This window comes from Zootermopsis nevadensis, unplaced genomic scaffold (assembly GCF_977971745.1).
Source record: "Zootermopsis nevadensis isolate Lab colony 2312 unplaced genomic scaffold, Znev_1.0 Znev_ptg000016l, whole genome shotgun sequence".
Classification (NCBI taxonomy): Eukaryota; Metazoa; Arthropoda; class Insecta; order Blattodea; family Termopsidae; genus Zootermopsis; species Zootermopsis nevadensis.
Window position 1 is genome coordinate 8,372,393 of NW_028259148.1, and position 26,684 is coordinate 8,399,076.

A 26,684-nucleotide genomic window follows, 5' to 3' on the forward strand; every position below is an offset into this window, starting at 1 on the left:
CACAAATTCTCTTCAATCCTTAACTGTCTTGCAGGACAACGTACCCCATTTTTAAATTATACGCTAAAAGTTAAATTTGTGTTAAAATGAAAAGTATTGATCTACAATATATGCTACATATATCCCTGATACAAACCACAGTTATGTTAGGAGAAGAGTTCTGTAGATCAGTGTTAATTCTGAACATCTGGCGGTGTGTGTGGCTTCCCTTCTGGCACGCCAGTATTCTGAAGGCCACTGTATGAACAAGTCTGTCAGTGCGCTCCAATGTGAAGGAGCAGTGCAGATGATTGTGTGACGAGCTCCAGATGTGATGGAATGGGATTTCCTAGACAACAAGGAATACCAAAAACACATTTTTTACTGTGATTCAAAAGAGCTGCAAAGTTCGTGTTCTGGTTTTCTGTTTTATGCATTTTACACCTGCCCAGAACATTCATACGGTGTAGTGAGCAGCCATGAGCTAGAATGTTATTTAAGCAGTGGAAATATTAATATGAACTGACAGTCACAGTTAGTGTTTGTTTGGATATAGAGATTCTGGTACTTAAAAACAACAAAATGGAAGAGGTACTTTATATATATTTTTATGTAAAGAATTTTAACATACAAAATGGATGAATTCCACATGTGAAGCCAGTAGCACAGCTGCAACTTAAAATTCAGTGAGAGACAGGACAAAATTTGTTCTCATTACCACACCACATGTGTTTGTATACCTCTTGTTTTAAACCATAGTTAACAACTATAAGGAATTTAACAGCCCTCGGCATGAGGCTACTGGCTATACTATAACTCCAGGATTAACTATGTAGTGGTACGCTACTGTGACACATGATAGCTGGACTGTACCTAATCTAAAAACACAGAAGTTTTAATCTTTCAGCGAATAAATGAAATATTATCCTTTGACTTTTATAACAGTGATATATTCATAACTATATCAAGAATATACTAACCATTATCAAGGATTTGGAAGAGAGTTATATCCTGTGAATTCAGACCTAACCTCAATTACTGAATTCCAACAGGAAGACAAACTGCGGGAATGTGACCCCTCCTCCATTTTCTTGTTTTAAGATATAATTTGTAGAAATATATGAACATGCACAGTTTTTAAAATTGAAAACACATTTCCTTTATATGTAGCTTACAGTTTTGAACTTCATTGCATGTAATTGGAACATGGGAAGAGGCACAAATCAGGTAAAATTTCACATTATTACCACCAGAGAGATTCAGGAAGTAAGGGCCAATAAATTCACATGAGATTCTAATGGACATTTGGCTCCCAAGTAAAATGACAGCCAAAATCATTACGTATAGTCTGAAAGTTATCACTGTTACTTCAATTAAATCAAACTGAACACAAACAGAATACTTCAACAATATGAAATTCAAAACCTTCTCATAATCATAATATTATGACACAATTAAAATGTCTTATCCTCTTTTGCATTCCAATGACTGATTGACTGACTGACAAAATACTAATGGATGTTTCCTAATCATCTGAATACACAACTTTTGAAAAGTTGGCTAGTATTTATATGAATATAACATAAATAATGGGAAGATCATCAACATAACCTCAATTTATGAATCAAATTATTATTCAAATTACTAATTTGTTACCTGTACTGCATGCACACAGACCTGATAGTCAGCCTGGGGCTTGCTTTTCCATCCTGGACCAATATCTTCCATACTGAGGCATAAACTAGCACCACCATCTTGGAATAACATGGTCTTTGGTTTATCCATTAGACAACCTCCCAACTTTTTCTCCATTTGCAGCACTCCCTATATTAAACCAAATATATGCCTAATACAGTAAAACAAAGCGGTTAAATGGCTCACAAAGAGCTAGTCCCTATCTCCGGACTAGTTATATCGATTTGGCCCAACAGAGTAGGTTTTACGTGAAGACGGAGATAGATTCCTATCTCCAAAATGTCGTGTTTTATTTAATTTTGGATGATGGATAATGTCCAGAAAATAGTTTGCTTCAACAACGCAACATCGTCACAAACCTTCAGAATTAGGTTGCTACACATCATCATAACCATATAATATATTTTCAGTGTTTAGTTCATCTTACAACAAAGTTTTTATCTTCCCTAATATCTTCATAGTCAAAATCTATTTTGGATATCTGCAAATAAAAGCTACAGACGTGACAAAATTTCAAAATACAGTTTTACTTTGGTGTAACACAGTAAATCTGTCACAGTACATGTATTAGACTTTCAGTAATATATTCAAAAATTTACTGAAATGTTAATATTTCATGATGTATTAAAAAATGTAACTGTAGAACATATCTCTTGGACAAAACAGTTCAGACATGAGTAGCCTGATGAATTTATAGCTCTGTCTGATTATGTCAAGAAAGAAAAAGATGATAACAGAATAACAAAGTTACATATTCTTGTAATTTATATGGTGAACAAACAGCAATACTGTATCACACTATGCCATGTATGTTTCTGTTACCTCAAGGGCCGCCATATTGTCCTCTAATGTGTAGACGCGAACATTATAATCAAGTGATTGTGGGTGGAGTATCGGTGATGGTGCAAATACTGCTAGTCTCAGTGTCTTCACAGCCTTGTTGCAACTTCCTGCCGATTCCCCAACTAGTACAAACCGAGTGAGCTGATCAGTCACCAGATACACTTGACCATGGTCCAACTGCGTAAATACTGGCGTGTTGATTGTCTCCTCACCCAGTGTCACGACTTTCTGCAATGTTAAACATTACAGACACTTGATTAAATTTTAGGTACTCACAAAATGAAGATGTCAATGTATGATCTTGAGCTTTCACGGCGACTATGTACAATAAAATCTTCTCGGGCTATCAGCCGCGTCAAGTGATTAAAACATGAAAAGACCAACGTTTCGAGGTCCATCTCTGTCCTTGTCCTCAGCGGACTGACGCAGCTGATAGCCCGAGAAGATTTTATTGAAGATGTCGATGTTGGTCTTCTGGATAGTAACAACACGAAGACCCCCAGAACACTGGTATCCCTCAACATAACCTTGTGTCTACATCGATAAACTGTCAAATTAAGGCTTCGTTGAAGTATGTATTAATTTTCGTAAGACAGAAAGATTATACGACAGTGATCTATGACATTATATTAGGGAATTTTCTTACCATTTTGCAGTTTACTGTTGCTTGTAACTTCTTTCAGTTTGACAACTACACTGACCTGCCACACCGGAGATTCTTCTGGCTGCGAGTAACTGCACCAAACAGAAACACTCCAATGTCCATGCTTAAGACTTGCACAGTGATGGAAATTCACAATCACTGGTTTCTTGAATGTTATATTCGCTGGCCCACAAATCACCACAGGACTTAGTTGTGTCTGACGATCTGCCAATGTAAAATCAAGGCAAAAAACAGCTATAAATCTGTGTAAGATTTGAGGTTTTCACAGCAGTGAGTATGAAGATTTCTGTCTTCTGGGTTGTTGTGCTGTGTAGTATGGTAGATGTTTACCATTCATCGCCCTGATGACGGAGGCAGTATGACCTCTGAAACGTTGGTGCACAGACTACACAGCGCAACAACCCAGAAGACAGAAATATTCAGCTATAAATCTATCATTTGCATTCTATTAATTTAAACATCTAAATGTGCTGGCTTAAATACAAAGCTACAAAGAGTTAAATTCTTAATTTGTAAATAGTCGTTCCTATTTGAGACAAGTACAAGGTAGTGAGACTGTCAGTACTGGGGCATCCATGAACTACTGCAATTCTTATCCAAGACTGAGGATACTAACCTGAAAGTTTTGGTCTATGTCTGTCTTCCCGGAGAACAGCGACAAACGCGTCCTCTCTCTGACCTCTTACCAGAGCACCTTCAGGCACACTGAGTGAGATGCCAGACTCCAGTATGCTGAGCCTCGCTCCAGCTGACGTTACTGTTGCAGACGCAATGCATTCTGGATCTACACCGACAATGGCAGATGATGGAGGAGATGTTGGCGTAGTGGACTGGGCCGCGATGTCGTAAGTTGAATCGGGTCTGGAGGCTGCTGCAAAAATAATTTCAAAATTTAGAAATATGATTTTTATTTTATTTTTCAGCATTCATCACACTAACCGAAGGGAAAAAAAATATCTGCAGTACATTTGCAGTCTACATAAATAACGTGTTACATTCTTATTACCTGCTATCATCCTGTTCACAAATTTTGCTGCTACAGGTTATGCAAGTTTTGGCTCCTTCATGAGAAATTTTAATGATCCTTCAAGGGAGATCTCTAGACCCCTATACGAAACTGAAAATGTTTTACTGAGAAGATACAAGAGAGAAGTAATAAAATATAAAACATGGTTTGGGTCCTCCAATATACCACATTCCAGAGTGCATTTTGGTGTCACAGGGCTCCATCATGCTTATGTATAGCTTTAGAAGGGTTAGGTTAGTTTTGCTTAACTTCTGGAAACAAACCATTACAAATACAGGCAACTCTCATTTTACGAACGAGTTCCGCTCCAAGACGTTTGTTATATGTTTTTGTTCGTTATGTGTATCTTGCATTCCTGAGCGTTCACGAAACGTATCGTAACGTTAGCAGCCATTTTAAAGCATTAAAACCATGTACTACACATCGCATGGAAGTGATGGTCCTATTATATTATAACAGGAGGAATCACCGATTTCTTTCCCACGAGAAAACATTCTACGCGGCGTGGGAAGTAAACTAACGTCTTTTTACTGGCTAGATTAGTTTTATTAACCAAGAACAGTTCAGTATAATTATCATATAATAATTTTCTGATAATTATTGTAATAAATAAGTTTATTTTCTTATATCTTACAATTATGATCACTATACGTTTGGCATTTCGTTTTATAAGGAACTCTACCTATTGGCGACTTTAAGAAATTTTGAATGAATTGTGACGTTCGTTATAGGGAATGTTCGTAAATCGAACGTTCATAAAACCAGAGTTACCTGTAGTAGCTTTTATGCAAACTTTTTCTACTTCCAACAGATGGCAGGTCATTTCTCTCACTTACATGACGAGCAGAAGCTGCTGATGCTATGGCTGGAGTCCGAATTAAGGGGTTTCTCGCTAGATGTCTCTACAGGTGGAGTGGCAGTGACAGGGCAACTGCTACTGTCCATTGAATGGCTATACGTCGAGGGCGATGTAGGAGGGTCCCCAGGGGGACTGTTCAAGTGTGGGACATCGTAGTGGTGCTCACTGCAGGAGCGTGATAGTCCATTCTTGCTGTTCGGGGGGTCCGAGTACGGATACTCGTAACAGGGGGCCACTGACACCCCCACCACTGTCTGTGTTAAGTCCGGCTGCTGTGAGGGATGCTGCAAGGACAGATTCTTCTTGTCCTGTTCTGGAAAGTACTCGGGTTGATATTCTGCAGACAACATAATCATTATAAGTGACTGATGGCAACGTACGCCAAGGAGTTCGGCGCAGAACTCTTTTGTCTGCATTACTAATGCAAGACTTCCACGCCTACGAACGCCATGTTGTTAGTGTGATACTGACTTAACGCAAATTTATAATTCAACAATAAAATGATGCAATTTATTTCATGAGTTGGTATCATGAGCCTATGTGCTTATGGTCACACGATCAAATTCCTTTCTAGTCAGAAGCATTTTATTGTTTGAAATTGCAAATATGTTAGAAATTTGTTGGCTATAACCTCAAATTGTCGCGCCGTCGCCATGGTTGTAACCGTAGACTTATAACGTGTACTGCATATGGAATTTGTAGGTATGTGTGTGGTATATCTCGATTTCCAGTTTGAGATACCTAGATTCACTATTTCAAATAATCGCTGTCACACTAAAAGCGAAATTTTGTTAACCACCATTTTGCTGTCTTACATCTTACGAAAATATAATTGCAGCAAACGTTTCATGTTTATATTTCCAAATATGGTTTCAGGACCCTGCATTCGGCATATTAGTGTCTACCCCGTCTTACAAGTTCGTGCGTGTCCAAAAATGTAAAAATTAAGTGGTTAGGATAATCTCATAAGCCTAAAACGAAAAATCAGAAACTATTCTTCCATTTCTAGAGCCTTCCTCGATTGACTGATAATTACGCGGGTAGTCGCCGTCACTTCCCTTCGCAACGATACAAGTACAAACGAATTTCATAATTTGCATTGTAATTACATTTTATTTCTATTACGTGTTTCCCGTTCCTCCGGGCGCTTCTAACGAGCGTCTACCTCGTTCTGAGAAGCAATTTGCACCCCAACAGATAACATTTCTTTATTATGGACTTCGAAGATTAATCACCGTCATAACAAAAGTCACAGATAGCCAATATTGATTCGATCGAAACGTGAACTGATAATGAAGATTTATAAGAAACAGGCAGCATCAGACTAAGTACCGGCACACCAAATCAAAGGATCGAGACAATTAAGCGAGACAGACGTCAGGCGTCATTTGTTAGATGAGGGCCGGGCATGCCAAGTCACGCGACATTTCGTCCACAGGGCATTGCTTTCATCAGACAACGTGAACAGCCTGCCAATAAAACAAAATAGATTTAACAGTAAATGGCCTTTCCTAGTATACGGCTTTGTGAAAATGTGCAGGCGTCCTTTTTTTAAAAAAAAGAACGCATACCGACAAAGATAAATTACACAAAGGGAAGTGACAGCATCCGGGAAACGCGGGTCACACGTGATTTTACAAGACACAGTGTAGCAGTTGCAGACCCACGGGATACAGTGTCTTTTTTTCGACCAAAGACTGAAACTAGATATTCCTTTACCGTTCGTCTCATACGCACAACTGACTAATTATGATAAATATATGGCCCAGAGTTTTTCCTCTATCCGCCCCCTTATTTGATAACTGATAAATCAACAGAGATCAATGATTACTACATGACGTAACCGAAATATGGATGTCAATAAAACATTTACTGAGCAGTTCACCATGTTCTCTTTCGGTCTGTAGCTTAATATAACTAACTATAATGGCGCTATTAGCTTGGTATACAATATTTATTATTATAATTAAAAAATAAAGCATCATGCCCCGACCAAGCCTTACTCCCGCGAAAGGACCCCGGTACCCATTGGATAGGAGGCTGCGTGGACCCCAGGACCGGCCTGGATGCAGAGGGCAGATGAAAAATCCTCTGCCTCTGTTGGGGATCCAAATCTGGTCGTAAATAAATAAATACGAAATACCTGAATAGTTTTAAGGGAATTCTGTACAGGAGGGCTAGGTTAAAAAGGTTCTTGCTTCAAACTATGCTCTTTGTATAATTAGAGCACCTCAGTTTTGGATTAAACACTACGAGGTTCACCGACCGCAAAGTACAAATTAACAGAACGATTCCTGTGGCTTTTAAAGGGCCCGTTGACAACTTTTAACTGTTGACAGAAACCAGAGTGGTTTGTCCGTAGGCCGTAGTAAACTCCTTCCCTTAGGTTCAAATTACTACCACATAGTTTAACAAACCAGAATTATATTCATGACGTCAGCTCAGAGTCTTTCATCTTTACGTGACCACAAATATACAGAACCAAAATTTTATGTTATTTTGCATGGGTTTTCAACTTGGTCTCTCACTTTATAGGATGAAAACAGTTTGAGGTTGTTTGAGAACGAAGTTCAAAGGATAATATTTAGACCAGAGGGAGAGAGAAATAGGACACTGGACATGCAGAGTTGCTTTAAGACAATGGTGGGCCCTGGACACGTAACTTACAGTTTGATATCAGCACAAAATGTGAGGGCCCCTAAAATCGGAAGACCCTACGCAGCTGCCACTTTACTCACTGGACAAAAATATTTTGCGAACATGTAGCACGCATGGGAGAGGTGGTAAATGCAGAGAAAATGTTAATCTGAAATCCTCAATGCAACAGATCGTTTGAAGAGACTAACGTGTAGACAGACGATAATATTATAATGGACGTTACGGAGAGGAAAAATTGATGAAAAGTTTAAACTGAATGAATGTTAGTTTGTGACCGCCTGTTCTGGACAAGATAATGAACCTTTGGGTTCTAGAAAAGTTTTCTTTCTTCCAAACTTTCTAACAAGCACATTGCACCATGAAGTTAGGAGTTCAGTACTGTAATCTAAAGATACAGACACAAAACTATAGCACTCTTTCGGGGGGTGGGGAGTGGGGGGGGGACCCGACTCTTTAAAACGTACAATTCTCATCCACATTTCTTCAGCGACTTTTCTGTAAAACGAAATGCGTGAACGCAAAACGATACATCTAAAGAACAAGAAACCATTTCTCCTTACGTGTTCACTCCCGTAATTCACTGTACAACTTCGGGTTTCGAAGATAAGCCGAGAGGAATATTTAAAATTACACAACGTTTCGACAAACATTAAAAGTTTTATCTTCAGGGTGAGTATATGATGGTTCCGCGTTGCTGGAAGCCTTATTTATGGCAAGCAGCAGGCAGTGATGGATTTGATGGTGCCGATTTCCTGTCTTATATACGGCTTCTAAAAACGCCCAAACATTACGTACTCACCCTGAAGATGACAACTACAATGTCTGCCGAAACGCTGGGTCACAAGATCACACAGCAGATACTTTTTTTTTTGGCTAGCTGCCTGCTCAACTCATCCTGAATACCAACTAGGTTCATTCAAATTACCTGAAGCCACTTTTGCTCTATGCACGCCTGACCTCCGCATGCGTAATAAACAAGCCTATACGAAACGGGTTACTCTTTTATAATTATGATGACGCTCAATTAAATACGTTCAAATTTCACACAAAAATAACAGAGGTTGAAGGGAAAGAAAAATATATCTACCTCATTTGTCATTTCATAGAGCAAAGCTTACTTATTCTCGCCGCACGTTGGTGTAACGTGTTCAGCTTCCTATTAAAATGCCTAACATATTCGAGTCTCTATTTTCAAAAGTAGAACTCACCCCAAAAATAACCGTTGAAAGTGAGTGACACGGAGCCTAATTATAAGGCCAGAGAGGCGCGTGTGGAGAGAAAATAGGGGGTGGTTCAAGAGGGAGGGGACGTACTGAAGGGTGTGAGGACGAAGCTGAAATCTGACAGTTTGTTGGTTTAATGAGGTGCATGGGCCTGCGGTGAAGAGAACCGGGAAGCTGTGGAGGCCATCAGATCTCTTGACAGCCAGCCACGGTACACTCCCTACCAAAACACATTCATCCACCTTACACATACAATACTGTACTAGCAGGTTATCTTTGGTCGAGCGAGCATGAATGTCAGAACGTAGAATGGTTTCTGTATATACGAGTCGAGTCCGGAAGGAAACATGTTCAGCTACTATACTTCGGCCATTTGCCCACAGCACCGCGTGCGATGACAAGTCAGCAGTGGCCAACACCAAGCCAATCACGTTTAACAAAGTAATTCACAGTAAGGAGAAATATACCATTTATAACAACGGAGTATTGTATCCATGTTTTCTTCACTGTTATAAGAATGCATGATCGCGGCCAGGCATCAAATGGGGCAACTAGGAAAGGAAATCTTAGGAAAACTTGCGCGTATAGTAAGCTGGCTCCTACACACAGACCGAATAAATGAAATGTGGGAGGTATCTGGTTCGGATCTCAGACGGTGTACCAGCTAAACTAACTGAACTGTCTGTTCTTCGTTGCTACAGGCGAATGACCTTGAAAAAACCACGACGATAAAATCCTCCTAAAGCCTTTCCAATTTATTGCGTATCTTCTCATTCCATCTAACGCTACAGTTTCAAAGTTGAACCAGCGCCATTAAATAACCCAATGATAGACACACAGATCTATCAATAAAATATTTTCTCGAAGAAAAGTTTTGGTGGACTGACAGTTCTTGCAACAGGGCATTTAACTCCATTAAACAGAGAAACGTACAGACGTCCAGGTGTTCAAAAAATGTTCCGCCTTTTATGAAACCTGAAAGTTCATTACCCTATTCACAACAGCTCTCCACCAATCACTATCCTGGCCAGATGAATCCTTCCGCATACCCACAATCTACTTCCTTCATATCAGTGTTCATATTATCCCCCATCCGCTCCTAGGTCTGCAAAGTAGTCTCTTTACACCAAATTTCTGATTAAAATGTATTCACTTCTCATGAAATGTTTGATACGTACACATTACTGTTTCAATTCTGCTGTCACTAAACCACTCTTGAGTATATTCTCCTAAGCACCATTTCTCATACATTCTTAATCCGCGCTCTTCCCTTGATGTGACAGACCAACAACTATAGTCTACACTGCTCAGTACATATATATAATGGTTCATCCCTGAAGTAAATTACAGGGCCCGTCAAAGCGAGATTACTAATGCAACTAATTAAAGAGGTCGGCAGTAATTCTGTCATTCTATGCGTCTATTTGCACACAATAATCACAGCGCATTCTGTCGGTACATTCCTGTACTGTCATCAGTTTGCACTTGACTTATCAATTTATACGTATAAAATTCGCATTTCGTTTCTTTTGGGGGGGAAGGGGTAATTTTCATCAAGATTCACCAGATAAGATTTAAAAATCATATATAGGAACGAGTACACATACTAGATCTGAAATGCTTTATAGAATAATTTTAAAAACGTAGACTAGTTTCTAATACAATTCATCTGAATTTTTGTCGAATCTCACTTTGTTCGTCCGCCATGAAAGTTTTACCGAATTTAGGACACTGAAAAATGTGATGTTAGAGTATTCCTCAACGGTATAACGTCCGTACCAAATTTCATCCAACGGCGTGTACTTACCGGAAGCCGCCATGTTGTACATGCTGTGATCCCGTCCCTTCCTTCTCAGAAGACGGAAAATAAAGAAGGCCACGACAGCGAAGACCGCACAAGCTACCGCTAGACCAATGTAGAGGGCAACATCGGTCTCCACTTCTGCGCGCGTCGCTGGAAAAAAACAAACAAAAGAAGTGAATGTGAGAAGTTATGATTTAGTGGCCACCACAGTAACGGAGTAAATTTTTTATTTATTTAAACCAGAAGGGTTGCGTGAGAAAAATGCACTAGCAACTTTGAACTTGAAAACCATAGACAGAGGAAAACCAAGAAAAGATATATCCAGATGGCAGATCTCAGGACCTTCCAGATGCACACTGACTACCAGTCAGCAGTCTGGCAAACATAAGAATACAGTAGCCCCTTAAGTTTCCTTAACTTGATTGCCACCAACTTTATATTAATTTAAGTAAATTTGACGCAGTAATCTAACGTGATACAATAGAATGCAGATTATAGGTCTGTTTTCACAATATCCTTTGTCCATCTTCCAGGTGATGTACGTATGCGTATTGCATAAAAAATCTTAACCAGAGAACTTGAAGATAAGAGAACCACTTGTGAGATACACATGTAAATGGAGGAATATTACAACAGATTTTAAATAAACATAGTGTAAGGGTATGGACTAAAATCAATTCGATCGGGATTCGGCCCAGTGACGTGGTTCACGAACACGACATAAACCCTCGTGTTCTGTATAATGCGACAGATTTCTTGACGGGTTGAGCGACTACAAACTTATAAAAATTTCTGCTTCATTAAGTTATTTGATAAATATGCAACCAATCTATTAGACTATAAAATAGTAAACGTTATTTAACTACATTAGACTTTATTTACAAGCATTTTTACTATGTTCAAAGATACTTACTTATTGTCATGTCCAAAAATTAACTGTTCTTTTTTTTCGACGTATGCCATTCTTACACTCATTATCTTGCTAGATTGGAACTTCACCCCCCCCCCCCCAACCCAAACCACTGCGTCGTGTGCCAGGTTATCCGATTGGAAAAGCCCCCTTTTACTTCCTTTGCTTGCGAGATTTAATTGCCCTTGCAATAATTCTGTAATGGTCAGTTTCCTTGGCGATTTCCGGTCACCTGATTAACGCGGACTGATCCCTGGGACGGAGGAAACGTTTCCACTCATTAGATTCAATACGACAGATCCAACTTATCCGGTAAATGGGTCTGTTTCCTCTAGGTTACATTTTATGTTTTCCTCGTTCTCTTTTTTTGTTATGTTTCATGGCCAATGACTACACTTAAGTAAAAAAGGGTTGTCCAATACATGTAATACTCCACGGCACTCCAAAATATATGACAGATATTATTTTAGTCGAAAATTTACCCATAAAATTAAGTACTAAATATATAAATGTATATAATTTTATCCATTTTCTCTGCGTCTACAACTGATATATCCTTATTAAAATTTTCTACTAATAGACTTACAGACTTTCAATACATTATAGTAATGTAACATACGTACATAAACTTCTTTAAAGTTAATATTTATTTATTTATTTACAGTTTGTATAACGACACCTTTTAAGTAACTCAGAGTACATGTGACAATGAATAATGAATTTGCAAGGATGTGGAAGGAAGCAGTCGTGGCTGAGGAAAACCACGAAAAACCTCAGTCAGGACAGCTGGCCCCCGGACCAAGATTTAAACTCGGGGCCGAGTGCTAATTCAAGTAAAACCTGATATTGAAAGGCTGTTCAAGCAGTAGTAGTGTCAAATGTCACACTTACGACTGGTTTTGTTATAGAAAATTACTGACACATATATGTGAACTTAACATGCTGTAATAATAGGCCTGATTTAGTGGTGTTTTGCTATAAATTCTAATGAATTATTCTCATTTATAATCTTGCGGCCAGCGGGTCTGTAAGAATGGGTGGTGAATGTGGCCCGGATATGGAAAATGTTGAGTACCCCTGGATAACAGTATGGAGCATGGGTGCAGTTTTAGCGGCATGCCTTATCTACACTTCACTACCTCAGAGTTTTCGTGACTACGACTATGAATTTCGTCAGATAAAGGGGCCCCTGCTCTTAACATTTTATATGTATCTTCATGACATGGGCATACACGTTAAAAATACTGAAATTAAGTTCCAACGCCAAAAATAAAAATAACTTACAACTCAGGGTAAGCAGAAAAAATAAATAAAGTCAAAGACTGTACAAAGTCAATTGAATAAAAATTTACTTGGATATTATCCATCGTCTAGTAATAAAACGTAAAAAACGTAAAACGAGATGGGGCTCTATCTCCGTCTTCAGGTTCCTACTCAGTTGGGCCCACTAGATAGAGCTAATCCCTATCTCCGAAACGTCGTTTTACGTTTTATTACTAGACGATGGATAATATCCAAGTAAATTTTTATTCAATTGACTCTTCACCATCGTCAAGAAGTTTTAGATTTGATATACTGTACAAAGTGTTTAACAATACCGATCAAACCGCAAATGAAATAAAACAAATTATAAATGGAGTAAGAAATAATTATTATTTATATTCATAATTTCTGTAAAGAGCATGTAATACATGAGGACACATACATTACCAGAAACCTTAATTCTAGAGCCTGGCTTTATGAAAGAAAATCTTATCATATAACCTAACTTAACTTTGGTTTAGTCATCTGAACGTTTATCCAGTGTTTACATTACACTGCAGTATAATTCGGGCGGCAGCATGTTGATTGTTAGCAGCCGGAACGCATGACAAATAAACACGATTAATAAAAACTTCTGGAGCCAGCAGCCGCGTCACTTGGTTAAACTCTGCCGGCGTTTCGAGGGCCATCTCTGTCCTCATTTTCAAGTCTAGTCACAACATAAACAATATTGCTAATAAATCATCCAAAATGTGGCATATCTCGACGGTTATAAACAAAAATGGCATACGTCTCAATAAAAAGTTAAATAGATGAAGACACTGTACTTAATTATACACAACCCGTGAAGACGTAAGGGAATCGAAGTACAGATCCTCGCATTCTTAATATCGATAGTGAAGAAAGTTGTTATCTTCAGTCCCCGACTGCTTAACCCCTAGGGATAGAGTCCTTGGTTAAGTATACAAAGTGCTGAGGTGGCTCCGAAGCCGGTCTTAACGTGACGTCAAAAATAGAAATCAATGCCAAAAAACCTAGAAGAGATAACTCGAAATATCTAGGCGCAAGCGGGCAATATAATTAAAATGTATTTTGAAGAAATGATTTGGGAGTTCGTGCACTAGACTTATCTATCAGAACAAAGAAGCAGCGAGGATTTTGTAACTACGACAATTAATCTTAGAATCACCTGAAAGGATGAAAGTGCCTGTACTCCTTTCTCAAGATGGGCACTGCAGAATGTAATTAGTTGAAACTGTACCCCCCAAATGATGTACCACTGCTAATGGCAGAAACACATGTGTTATTATGAAACCCTGAGGGCATTATGGAGACCCAGCCTTCTACATCTGAATAAAAAAATAATAAAATAAATAAAAAAAACATGGTCGTCACATCTAATTAATCTGTTAGCATGGTCACTCACGACCAATCAGAATAGCTGGCTCGAAAGTCGAGATTTGCTTCCCGAATAGGAAGTTCAGTGTTTACAGAAATAAACAATACATAACAAAATAAACATCGCACACACACAGAACGATTTGGGGGGGGGGACTGAAGGGTATAACAAACTAGAAAATGTTGACAAGGAAATGCGAAGAATTTGCGAAAATAGAAAGAAACAATTTCGTGAGTGATAAGAATGAAAGAAAACCAGTTATCAAGAAAGACAAAATACATAAAAATAAATGCAAGGGAGTTAGGTAAGAGAGCGAGAAGTCAGGAAGCGAATAAGCATCCCTGTGAACCAACGAATGGGTGAGAAGGAGGAAGGATCAATAAAGATTAGCACTCAAAGTTTTCTTCCTTTGAGAATCCTCGTCGGCTTGAGTGGTAGGTTGGGAGGCGGAGGGCAATGCAATCGTCCGCTTCAGCGGATCAGCCCAGGCGAGCGATTCCATTGGGCACTCTTATCTCGCGCTATCATGATCATCTGAACCACAAACACGAAACATCTCACAGCTGTGCTGCTATTTCAAACACAAAGCGACAAGATACTTGCATATTTTAACCACAAACAGGACTCTCAAATTCGAATAAAGTCAGTACTAACAAGAAATTCCTGGAAGAAATGCAAAGCAAAGGAGGAGGATATTTAAGGTAATAATTAATTTCTCCTTTACCTTTGTCCATATTTCCGTTTTTAAGTATTTCCATTACACAGAAGTCGACTACCGTTGGCTCAGAGTTTCGTGCTGTATTAAAATGTTCAACATGCACATTAAATTTCAAACTTTTGTAGATGCCAACCATCGTTACGCCAAATTCTACACGCCCAGTTACAATATAGATGCGAACTTCTGCGCTGTAACGCCGCGCCATATAAACGTGTAGATAAATACCAACGTTTTAGAAGAACATACTGATTCCATCTTCAGAACAGAAGTGCAATAGTGTCTACCAACAAGTCCACGCGTTGTTACAATTCAGTACGAGTAAGACGAGGGAAATTATTTCCGTCAAATGACTGATACCCCGATGACCAAAGTTCAAGTAAATTATTGCATCAATCAGGAATTTAGAAATTCCGTATTATTTACAGAAGGAGTTCCACTTAACAGAGCACATTCATTGATCTACTGAAAAATTCGCGTGTTATTTTATTTTGTCTTAATTAAACTACTTATATAACTATTTGATCGTATAGTAACTAGGCACATAACCATTAATGCAACGAATTTAAATAAAATTTTATCGAATGATGAAGGGAAACATGTCTTCGCGCGTCGGCTGTCGCCTCCAGTCGTATAGTTTCAGACAGTTCAGTATTTGGGGAAAGAGAACGCAAATTTTAAATACTAAAATTTGACTCCAACGACACATATAGTTACTTTTACAAAATCTTCAACAAAAAATAATTAACGTAGTTTTCTTCAGCTATCACAATTGAACAGAAAGTCTCTGGTTTCTTCAGATTCAGAACGTTTTTATTCATTCGGTAGGTTTCATCAGACATAGAATCGGCCCACATTAATTCCTTTATCTGTACATAGCACGACATAGAAGAACGATGATATTTCCAAATGATTCCAGTGGGATTCGAACCCGCGATTCCGACGTTCGGGGCCTCTAAGATCATAATCAAGATAGCCAATTCTGCGGTTTAGATAATTGAGGCCTGTAAGTAATTAAGGTTTAAATCATTTCTCAATAAGACGATAAATTTATAACCGTATTAAACTAAGAAATTCTTCGCACAAAATTGAATTATACACACATAAATTTCAAACATATCTCCACTTGATCTAGAAGGTTCTGTAACAGAACAGTATAAACGCATATTCCTTATCTCAGTACATAGCAATTTGTGCTAATGTCTGTCCAGTGGCACAGATAATATCACAATTACGTGATCCACTTCATATCTGCAGACGTTCTTAAATTAATTACATGTTCTTCAATCATAGAATTACTCAGCTTATAACTGTCTTACACTTGGACATTCGTATTTAGATTTACATATTCAATTTCATAGATATTATTTAAACATTTTCATAAGTCCTCACATACTACATGGCATTGTAGGTTACAGTTCATCAAAATGTAAGGACAGCGTAACGAAAATGGATCTGTAATAAATTCCTTAGGGAATAAAAATAAAATATAATACCGCTTTTAAACAACGTGGCCATCATTTGAACAGCAAGGAAACTAAATCATGAATATTTATTGCATTTAACAATCTGTGTTACATTTGCATATCAAACCATCTAAAATTCCCCGATGCCTTAATCTATTCTTAGTTTCTGGTTGTAAAGATACCAGAGGGCGTTTTGCATCACTTGAGATTGTGAGGATAGAATGGAATCGAACAGAAGTCACCAAGGGACGATTTTTTCCAGATTCTCCCGAATCAGATTATTGTTAATAACAAGAAAAGTACAGTAAGAAACAAAAGTGTCAGTATGTTATACTATGAATATAGTGTCAGCAGGGAAAAAAGAGTCTTCCTGTAAATTATACACTAGATCTGTCTTCCAACAGGACCAGATATCCGGGACTTAACTCTACCAGACAGACATTCTTCACATGTGACTTACAACAATAAATATGGCGACCAAAATGTAAGTTATTTAGTTCCATTTCGATTCAAATAAAATTGTAGGGCCTATAGGTTCTTACAACCGTCTTAGGGTTACAGCGCCGTGGAGTCTGGTAAAAGTTAACCAACGTTTCAGGGATAATCGACCTGGCGATGGAGGCAGCAGGGACCTCTAAAAAGTTAATAAACTTCTACCAGACTACACGGTTCTCGTATACTGTACCGCACGCTAAAACCGTCTTTCAGAGCATCTAGCTTGCACTAGTCCTATCGCCTCACGCAATGCGTGGCTCGCAGATCTTCAATTCCTTCTCAGCTCTTGACTTATACTACGTGCTCTTAGCTGCTGGAATATGCTGAACAGTGTGTGAGGGAGGGGGGATGACACCCCTCCGCAGGACTCCGGGTCCCTAACGCGTGCATCACTCGTCTTCAAATGGCAAAACGACAATGATTTTCACAAATGGAAAGAGGGATACAGAGAAATCAAGTGAAGCAATGACGGAATGCTACATCAAGGGTTAGGTGCGTGAGAAATGCGTGCACGCACATAGAGGATGAAAGGGAAAGAGAATGCGAAAGAACAGAATAAAGAGAACTGAAAAAGACATAACCAGAGTAAAGAATGGAACTGTAAGAGACACTGAGGTATGCGGAATATGTTAGGGGTGTGACCGATAGCTTAGTGCATGTACAGGGATTGAATAAAAGTGAGCAGAAAACGTGTGGATTGGGTACGAATATGAAGCAAATACAATAACCGAGCCAGAGACAAGTTTCTCTTTTATAGTACGATTTGTTGTTCTCGCGGCAGTGAGTATGAAGATTGCTGTCTTCTGGGTTGTAGCGCCGTGTAGTCTGGTAGAAATTTACCAGAGTTTCAGACGTTCTTGTAGCCTCCATCATCAGAGCTCTTCCATTAGTGCGAGAAATAAATTTCACACCCATATATAAGAGCAATAACAGTGCGTTCACTGATTAAGTTAAACGCAACCGTCACTTTCCGACTCCCGGCAGGAAGTACTGCAAGGAAGGCCAATAGATTTTATTGTTTGTATACGACAATACTATACTCGTATCTGGAAAACTTTTATCTAAATGGGAGAAGTACTCTCCAACTTTTAAGCTGCTGTCAACACCTTCCTGAACACAATTTTAATTTCCCCGTTGTCTACATGTGTTTGCACTACGAAATATTTTCCAAGGATTTATTAACAATTTACTACATTATAAATTTGTTTTGCAGTTAGGTAAAGAAATATGAACATAAGCTTAATTCTAGCTGCGTTTACTTCTATTCCAATCTGTTCCCAGAAATTCCAGAGAGAAATAACATCAAAAAGCGGACAAGCGACTCTGGCACATACAGTTCGTTCAAAAACACGAGGTGTCTGGCCTTGAGACGCGCAGAAGCCAGCGTTCCGTTACATCGTCTCATTTAACGCGCATGTCACAGATCACGTAATTTCGAAAGTGCTTTAGGCAACATGCCTGCTGTATTTTGTACCCGATTCTCCAGCAGTCAGTATATGGAATGGAAACCAGCCCCTAATATTGTAAGTGACAAAGGATGGCAACGGATAAAGCTTGGGTTAAGGGAGGGGATGTTTCAAACGAGGGTAGGAATCAAGCAAGAGACAGGGATAGATTTGGGGGGGATCAGAATCCATTAGTAGCTCGTAATGTATGTGTCGGTATGTGTGTGGCAGGGAAAGGGAGTATGTAAGTACGTATCTTCCTTGACAGGGGGCCATACATAGCCCACACACAGCATTGATTCGGTACGTTTGAAATGTGGAGGGGGCAACAAATCACGTAGTTTGTTATTTGACTTCCGCAGCAAGTCAACTCACTCTGACCTCTGACATTTTGACAAAGCGTACAACAATTAAAAATTGTTTAGGCTCTTTTCTCGACACTAATATTTGTCAATATGTGACTTGCAATTATCAGCGTTATCTATTAAATATTTGCTAAATCACAGTACAAATCATCAACAACACCAATTATTTTAACTTACGTCTTTACTTTTGGCTTATTTGACAATGTTGTTAGCTCAGATTAGTAATAAATAAATTATTGGGAAACATACATACGGAAGGAAGCGGTCGTGGCCTGATTTAATAAACTATGCTGGTATGTGCTGGAAGGATTAAGAAAAATCATGAGTCTTCCGTCAGAATACCCGGTCTCTTTCTGAGTCAGATGACTTAAGTCCATCGTCTCACGTCCTGTTTTTCTCAGCTTCTTTTCCTGCAGACTTTGTTAATGTCTTAAGGACGGAGAAATTATATTTTAGGGTATACTACCTGTAGACCATACACGTCGTATTCTACAGCGTCTCATATTTTATCTTTAATATCCGGTAATACGGGCTTATATAATTGTAATAACTTAAAGCCTACTTACGAAGTACTAAGATACATCGTCGGATGAGAATAATCAAGGAACAAAAAACGGAGAAATATGAGAAAATAAGCGTTCACGTTGTGGGAATGAAGGGGGGAAACTAGGACATGACTGAAGATCGCCGGTCATTGGGTCGAGATTTGAACAGCGGATCTCTCGAATGCGAACCAAGAGTCCTAATCACGAAGTTTACCTCTGAACTGTTTTTTTTTAAAAAAGTAAGAACAAACCTAATCGTAATTAAATGTCTGGAGGAAATCCACTTATAAATACGTCCTGGCGGAAGAAAAATCGTTGTAGTGTTAAACGTTTGACTGCAAAAAAATTTAATTTCTTCTGTACCATTTTGTTTTCCGCGCGATAAATGGCTGATGATATATTTTTATCCGTATCTCGTTTGAGTATGAGGGTAATCGTATCTCTGAAGTTGGGTGTGGGGTGTGGGGAAGGGGCTGTTAGATTTAATCCTTAAGATGTCGTTTTCAGCTCCACTGGTCCACGTTCACTCAACGAATTGTAACGCTCGTTTGTTTCAATACATCGAGAGAACGAACGATACCTTCCTTCCTACACACTCAGTGTCTCTGTCTTTTACTGCCATTAGATGCAGTGCCATCTAGCCACCTCCCCCCACAACTACTATTCATTCTAGCATCCCCTTCTGAGCGTGTTCCAAACTACTTCCTCAACTCAGTGTTCCGAACTGACACACCACACAACACATAAATGGTTGTGTCTAACGCGTACTTTTGCATTTTGCCTTTTCATAAAACAAAAGGATTTTCTCTGTCATTTATAGAGGAAATGGTACTCCATAAGAATCCAGTAAGAAGATTCTTCTAAAAATAAACAAAGAGAGATCTAAGGAAAGACCTACGTTCATGTATCTTCGCCAGACAGCAGAAAAATATATAAAAATATAATAATTAGTTCGAAATGCGACAAAGTACATTGAAATCTGAATGACAATCAAACGAAAATTACAGTTAGGAAGGAGTTAATGCCAGATTAAATTCCAGAAACAACTATAATTAGTTCATCTCGAGTCTGCTATCTAAAAATATAACATACAACTATTCTATTTCACAGTACCACAGCTTACTTGACTGCTAACATAGACAGTATAAAAACAATTTTTCATTACTGGTAGGAACACTTGGAACTACGTACTTTTGTATAGAAAGCCGAATGCAATATTCGGAATACTTACATACAAAGTGTATTAGAAAAAAAAAAGTAGAAAAACAAGATTTTATTCCTAATTAAAACATAACTCACTGATGCGACTTATTTTTCACTACGGGTGTTAAGCGTTTGAAGTCATGTGGTCAGTCGAGGGCTTGACGTGAGATTTTCACCTGTCAGTCTGTTCCGCTGTTCAGATTTATCTAGCGTCATCAGTGAGAAAGCCTGTTTACAAATGTTGAGTGCCTCCAAACAAGCTTGAACAAACATCTATCTACAGGCAGAGATTCGGATATTTATCTTTAGCAAAACACTTATAAAAGTTAAACAAATCGCCTCGAAGAAATATCATAGTAATGTGGGTCGATTAGTTTGATTTGTGTTCGATATGGTCCCTAAGTAGCATCTATTCGATTACGGGAGTGAGCAAAACGTAATATGGAATCCAGGGCATAAAAAACCCAAACAGAAATCCATCCAAGAACATCTGAATGGTTGGGTTACTAAGAATGGTACTTGTGGGTTATCGGGACACATCGCTTTAAAAATAGGTTAGGTTAGGTTAATGTGTGTGGATAAATGACATATACTTGAAAGTTATTATCCACACACCTAACATAACCTATTTTTAAAGCGATGTGTCCCGATAACCCACAAGTACCCTAAACATTTATACACTTTTATACAGTAAATACATTTAAATTGTATATACATTTAACAACATTTACTTGCTCGTACATGTCACGTACCATTTGATGATGATCATCTGAGTTCTGGCGTCGTGTAGATGCTATAATTATCGCTATTGGATACTCTAGAGCGGTGGCATGTGCCCAGAGTAAGCTGAGACCAAGACTTTCTGACGGTCCGAACATCGATTTGTACAGAACAATGGATTCACGTGATCATCTTTCCTGACTCAGTGAGAACTAGCATCTGTTCATTCGACAGTAATAAAATAGTCATACCCGTTACAGGCATCTTTCGACGTCGACCCGTGGCAAGCACGCGAAAATAATTTATTTGTATCCCATTGTCCCCGGACGGCCAGAGGCTCCCGAATAACGAGTATCACTGCGCTCCACGCGTGCTGCCATCTTCAACTCAACTGCTGCAACGCCACGCAAACTCAAACTGACAGAGCACTAGTACGAGTATAGATAAGTTGTACGCAAATGTTACTTCTCGTTAAAAATGCAGGACCCACTACAAGGTTTTCCCGATACGAAACAAACATTGTTCCACAGAGACAAAATTAATTCACATTTTTCATAGCAGTTTTTGCCGGAAGCTGGAAATTGACGCCAGAGTTCAAGTTCACAATAGATGGCTCTGTATAACTTAGCTGTAAGATTATTTCACCATCTCATTCAGTAATTACGTCATCCTTCCCCAAGTCTCCTTTGGCCAGTCTACAGTTTTATACGCTTTCCATCAGTCATCTTTCTTCGTGATCCGTAAATCCCTTTGTTATAAGATATTTCCTTCCATCTTTTCAAAATATTAACAGCATTAATATATGTAATCCGAATCTGTCTGCAATTTTATTGCTTTGTAACCCGTTCCTTGTACAATAAACTGGCTCTTTTGATCACGAAGTGTACGCCAGCTTTCGATATAAAAAAATCGAGCTTCAGAAAGTTCGTCGTCTTATATTACTCTATGTTATTATCCAAACTTTCGTTCCTTAAATAAAAAACCAAAGTACGTTATAGTAACGTCATGGAGAAATAAAAACAGAACCAGTTCTAGCAAATCGGCGAAATCATTACTAATAACGGTATACTGTACCGATGTTTTCTTAACATTCTGTAGAACGCCTATTCGCGCGACCTTGACGCGGCGGGAGAGACCGAGAGGCAAGAAGTCAACTCTTAAGGTACTTGCGTGTATAATACTTCTCCTAACACGGATTAGGCACGCTGGTCCGTACTGATTATGGATTTGCCTTAAAACAGATATATGGCAAGACTATTTTGACGGGGAATCCGCCCGGATATCACATAATAACGCAGTCAAACATGTCCTGAGCGTAATTCAAACCCGTGCTTGAGCGGCCAGCGCAGTGACCAATCTTAAATTATAACTGGCTTCATAACACCACCAGCCACAGTCCTTGAGTAGCTAAGAGTCCCTCGGATGAAAAATTACCCATCTTTCCTTTAACCCGAAATTCCAAACATTTACATTCTAAACTTTTAATGCAGTAGGAAACATGATAACTGAATGATTACACTGTATAAATATTAATGTCGGTCTTGCTAACATTCTATACAGCGTCAATTTAGAACAACTGTAACCGCCGAGAGTTTTTATCAAAACTTTCTGACGACCACAATTAGGCACGTTCAGAAAACCTCTGTGATTCTCCACATACCCGGCCAGCCATGCGAATCAGCTCTTCTGAGTCAGACACCTGTCACAACCCAACACGGTGAGAAATTTGTCGCTGTTGTGAGCCCTCTGAAAGCCGAAAGGAACATCCCCCTGTAGTGGCAAAGTGCCAAGCAGACAGCATAGCCGCGGTACATCCCATCTAGTGCCTATTGGCAACTATTCACCCGTACAACCATCCATCGTCTCATACACAAAGAGGAAAAACGTTCTTTGGTAAACGCGACAGCATTTATGGATACATTTTAAGTACGACAGTTGCCGTATTTATAAAACAGGGAGAAACAGCCAACAGAAAACTACGGAGAAACAGCTGTTGGTCCTAATGTCTAAAGAATGTATAACTTAACAAATGTGAAATGTTCTTATGAGTTTTGGTGCCCTGTAGACTCATCTACAAATGCCAGCGTTTCGGAGAAACATGCTGCCTCCATCTTCAGCCTTGAAAAAGAACATCATCACGGCCATATAAATCTCAAATCTAACATATTACAATTATAAGACAAAATGAGAGTTTATAATAAATTATCATTCAAAATAGATTATAATTCCGATGTAAAATGGACAGATAATAAGTGAAAGGTTTAAAAATAAAATTCAGTATCGGTGGACAAATAATATAAAGGTGAAAAAGTAAAGCTTACATCATTTTCATACCTACTGCCTCCGTCATCAGGGCGATGCAGCAAGCACCTCTGAAACGTCGGTAAAATTCTACCAAACTAATGCACAATAACCCAGGAGACAGCCATATTTATATTTTACTTATTTTATATTCATTTTAATATTTGTCCCATTTACGCCTAGGTCGTCCCAGTGGGCGTTTCCCAGTATTCGTGGTTAGAATACCAGCGCTGAGTTTTCGTGTTTAAGTTCAGCCTTTACGTGGTGCATAATTTTGACCTCACTTTATACAGTCATAAGATAAAATTATGTGCGCCGAGGATAATGAAGACGCTTCATCTTAAAAGTTTCAGCAGAGCGGGGAAAGTTAACGATCCCACACCCTAAATTTCAGGACGATAATGTGTTCCGAAGTATACGTTTGCACTATAAATTTCTTTCATATAATATATTTTGTTTTTAACTTTCTCCTATCTTCCCCGTTAAAGACGCCGTTGCAACCCTTTTCTTGCTTATTAGCAAATTTTAACGAAGCCAATAAATGGCAGAAACGGACTTGGACAAAACACGCCTACCAACCCATCCTGAAAATATCCAAATTACAATAACACTAATTCGATGTAGCAATTCGTTTCTTGAGTATCTTACAGTTGCTCAGTTGATCAAATATCAAACCTAGTTTCTCTTGTTATACTGATGACACGAAAGCATACAAATATTATTGTAGGTAAGGCTGAGTTCTCTTATGGCAAGAAACGAAGTATCACGATCAAAACACATAAAAATACACGTGTATTTCTTATAATTTCGTATTCCTTCCTTCCTGAATCTAAATAAACTCTTAATAAAATCGATTGCCTTTAGAAATTAATCTGCACACCCCTGACAGATACCCGTGTGACAGAATATTCTAGTGCCGGCCACGTGATTGTCATCAAATGATACTAGTTCAAAAAGAATATATACTTCGGTACGCATCCAATCCGACGCCTCTAAAGTCGCCTTCATTCATATGCTGTAGCTATTTTTCACACTCGAGTATTCATTCAAACGGATTCCCTTCATAAAAGAACCAAGCTGATATGTTTAGCATTTCGTTCATATATTTAGAACAGGCTTTAAACCCTCGTATTGCCGAGGCGTCAGGAGCTAGTCTAATTTATAAAATTTCAAACTATATAAACAGCGTTAAAATATTATGGTTTCTCGGCACAATAGCGTCAGTTATCAGAATTTAATATTCATAACATCTAACAATACGTAAAAACTTCATATTCTACGTCTAGCGTGTTAAATTAAAATTGTGGGTATGGGATATTTAACGCGTTTTTTCGCTTACAGTTCGAGAACAGATGAACCGATTTCCACCATACTTTGCATACTTGTTTCTGAATACCAGAAATTGAACAAGATAGGATCAAAACTCCGGAAAAGTGTCCTGAGTTCGATTTAAGTTGAATAGTATATACGGTTATGGCTGATGAATTGCAAATATCGTTGCCTATTTATATGCGTTATTCCGATGCATTACCAGAGGAAATTGGTCACTAAAATATTGTCTCTTTCCCAGGCAAGATTAGTATTGGGAATAAACAATACCCTGAATTGACTCGCGAAAGGGAGCATCAGATGAGACAGAATTCACAGCTCAATTGATGGATTGTTCGATCTATCAATTCAGTGTATGGGCCCTACTTGGTCAGGAACTGGACAGCTATCACAATGACCCCCAGTTACATGAGAGATTGATTAATGGTTAAAATCGCGACTCAGCTACCATGATCATTCACAGCAGCCAACGATATTTGAAGAATTCAAACATAAAATAAGCAAAAGTTGGAAAACATTCTCCACTGTGGAGTAAACATATATTTCTCTTCACTGGCATTGATATTCATTTATTCTAGACATAAATTTACTGACACAGACCTAATCAAGTGAAAGTTCATGAGTAAATACACGAAACAGAGTCTTTTTTCAGAAGCTAGTCATAAAATTCTCCGAATTTTACAGGACCCAAAACTTCATTTCCGTTCAGCGTACAAAACCAAAACCAAACGCCACTGAAATTCGCAAAGTTTAAGATGACTGTCTTCCGGGAAATTGCGCTATGTAGTCTGCCAGACTTTGCCGACATTGCAGAGGTACAGAGGAGGCAGCAAGCACCTCTGAAACGTCGGTAACTTCTACCAGATTATACGGCGCAACAACCCATAAGACATTCATCTTCATGCCTGCCAACGTGAGAATCTGAAATCCTACCGTCAACTTGTTTCGGAAATAAACCCTGCTAATGGGCCAAACATCAAACTGTGCATTTATCATATTGACTTACAAAAGATAAGTTTGTTCCTGATGTTAATTAAGCCCCATGTCATTCAGACGAATGCGGGGAGTGGGCTTAAGCACAAAGCATTCTCAATATCTGCATTAATATGGAGGCGAGTGGTTAGTTTCACGCCCCGATCGCTTTATCCCACAGAAAAAAACAGTAAACCCGCTGAATAAGAGGTGGGTGGACCGACGTATTTTTCTGGACGTTGTGACGAAGACATAAATGATGTTTCGCAGGGAATCGAACAGCGATCGTCAAGTACGCAATCCATTCACTTTCATGACTGAGTTTCCCCTGTCCCTTCCTGTTAGCTTGTACGTACTTTTAATTAACGTAGCGTCTCCTATCAGAGTTAATGGTTCTGCTCAGTTACTCTGACCAATCGATCAGCCGTCTAAATTAACAGTGGACCCCTGCGGGCAGTTGCGTCATTAACAACACAGTTCTTAAACCTGTAAATGTCTGTCACGAATTCCATCACGAATTATTAATTTGCCAAATTTCATCAACCAGTGAAATTATTGGTTTTGTTATATACTGCTTAATACAATTTTCATTTTCTTAACAGGCAACGATTCTACCGACATTTTCCATCTGACCTATGTTAAAATAATAAACTGTGTCAATTATAAGAGCCACAAGGCTTTAGATATGTCTATAAAACATTTATTAAATATAATTTACTAAAACAAGACACCGATACCAGAAATTACAGTACATACAGAAGAAATTTGGAAAATAAATTAGTGAAAATTATGTAAAATTTGTTG

General features: G+C 38.6%; 1 protein-coding gene across 11 annotated transcripts in view; it reads right to left on the bottom strand.

Moving 5' to 3' along the window:
• unc-5 (netrin receptor unc-5) overlaps window positions 1-26,684 on the bottom strand; it is a 530,640-nt gene that overhangs the window by 8,670 nt on the left and 495,286 nt on the right. For 10 of the 11 annotated variants that reach the window (XM_087349613.1, XM_087349610.1, XM_087349612.1 and 7 more), the window contains 7 exons: window positions 10,756-10,902; window positions 5,045-5,404; window positions 3,798-4,052; window positions 3,219-3,385; window positions 2,497-2,745; window positions 1,657-1,803; window positions 137-328 (listed from right to left, as the gene is read on the bottom strand). In XM_087349613.1, coding sequence (XP_087205739.1) covers window positions 137-328; window positions 1,657-1,803; window positions 2,497-2,745; window positions 3,219-3,385; window positions 3,798-4,052; window positions 5,045-5,404; window positions 10,756-10,902 — 1,517 coding nt within the window. The remainder of the gene's footprint in view (window positions 1-136; window positions 329-1,656; window positions 1,804-2,496; window positions 2,746-3,218; window positions 3,386-3,797; window positions 4,053-5,044; window positions 5,405-10,755; window positions 10,903-26,684) is intronic. The other variant, XM_087349615.1, reaches the window with a different exon arrangement.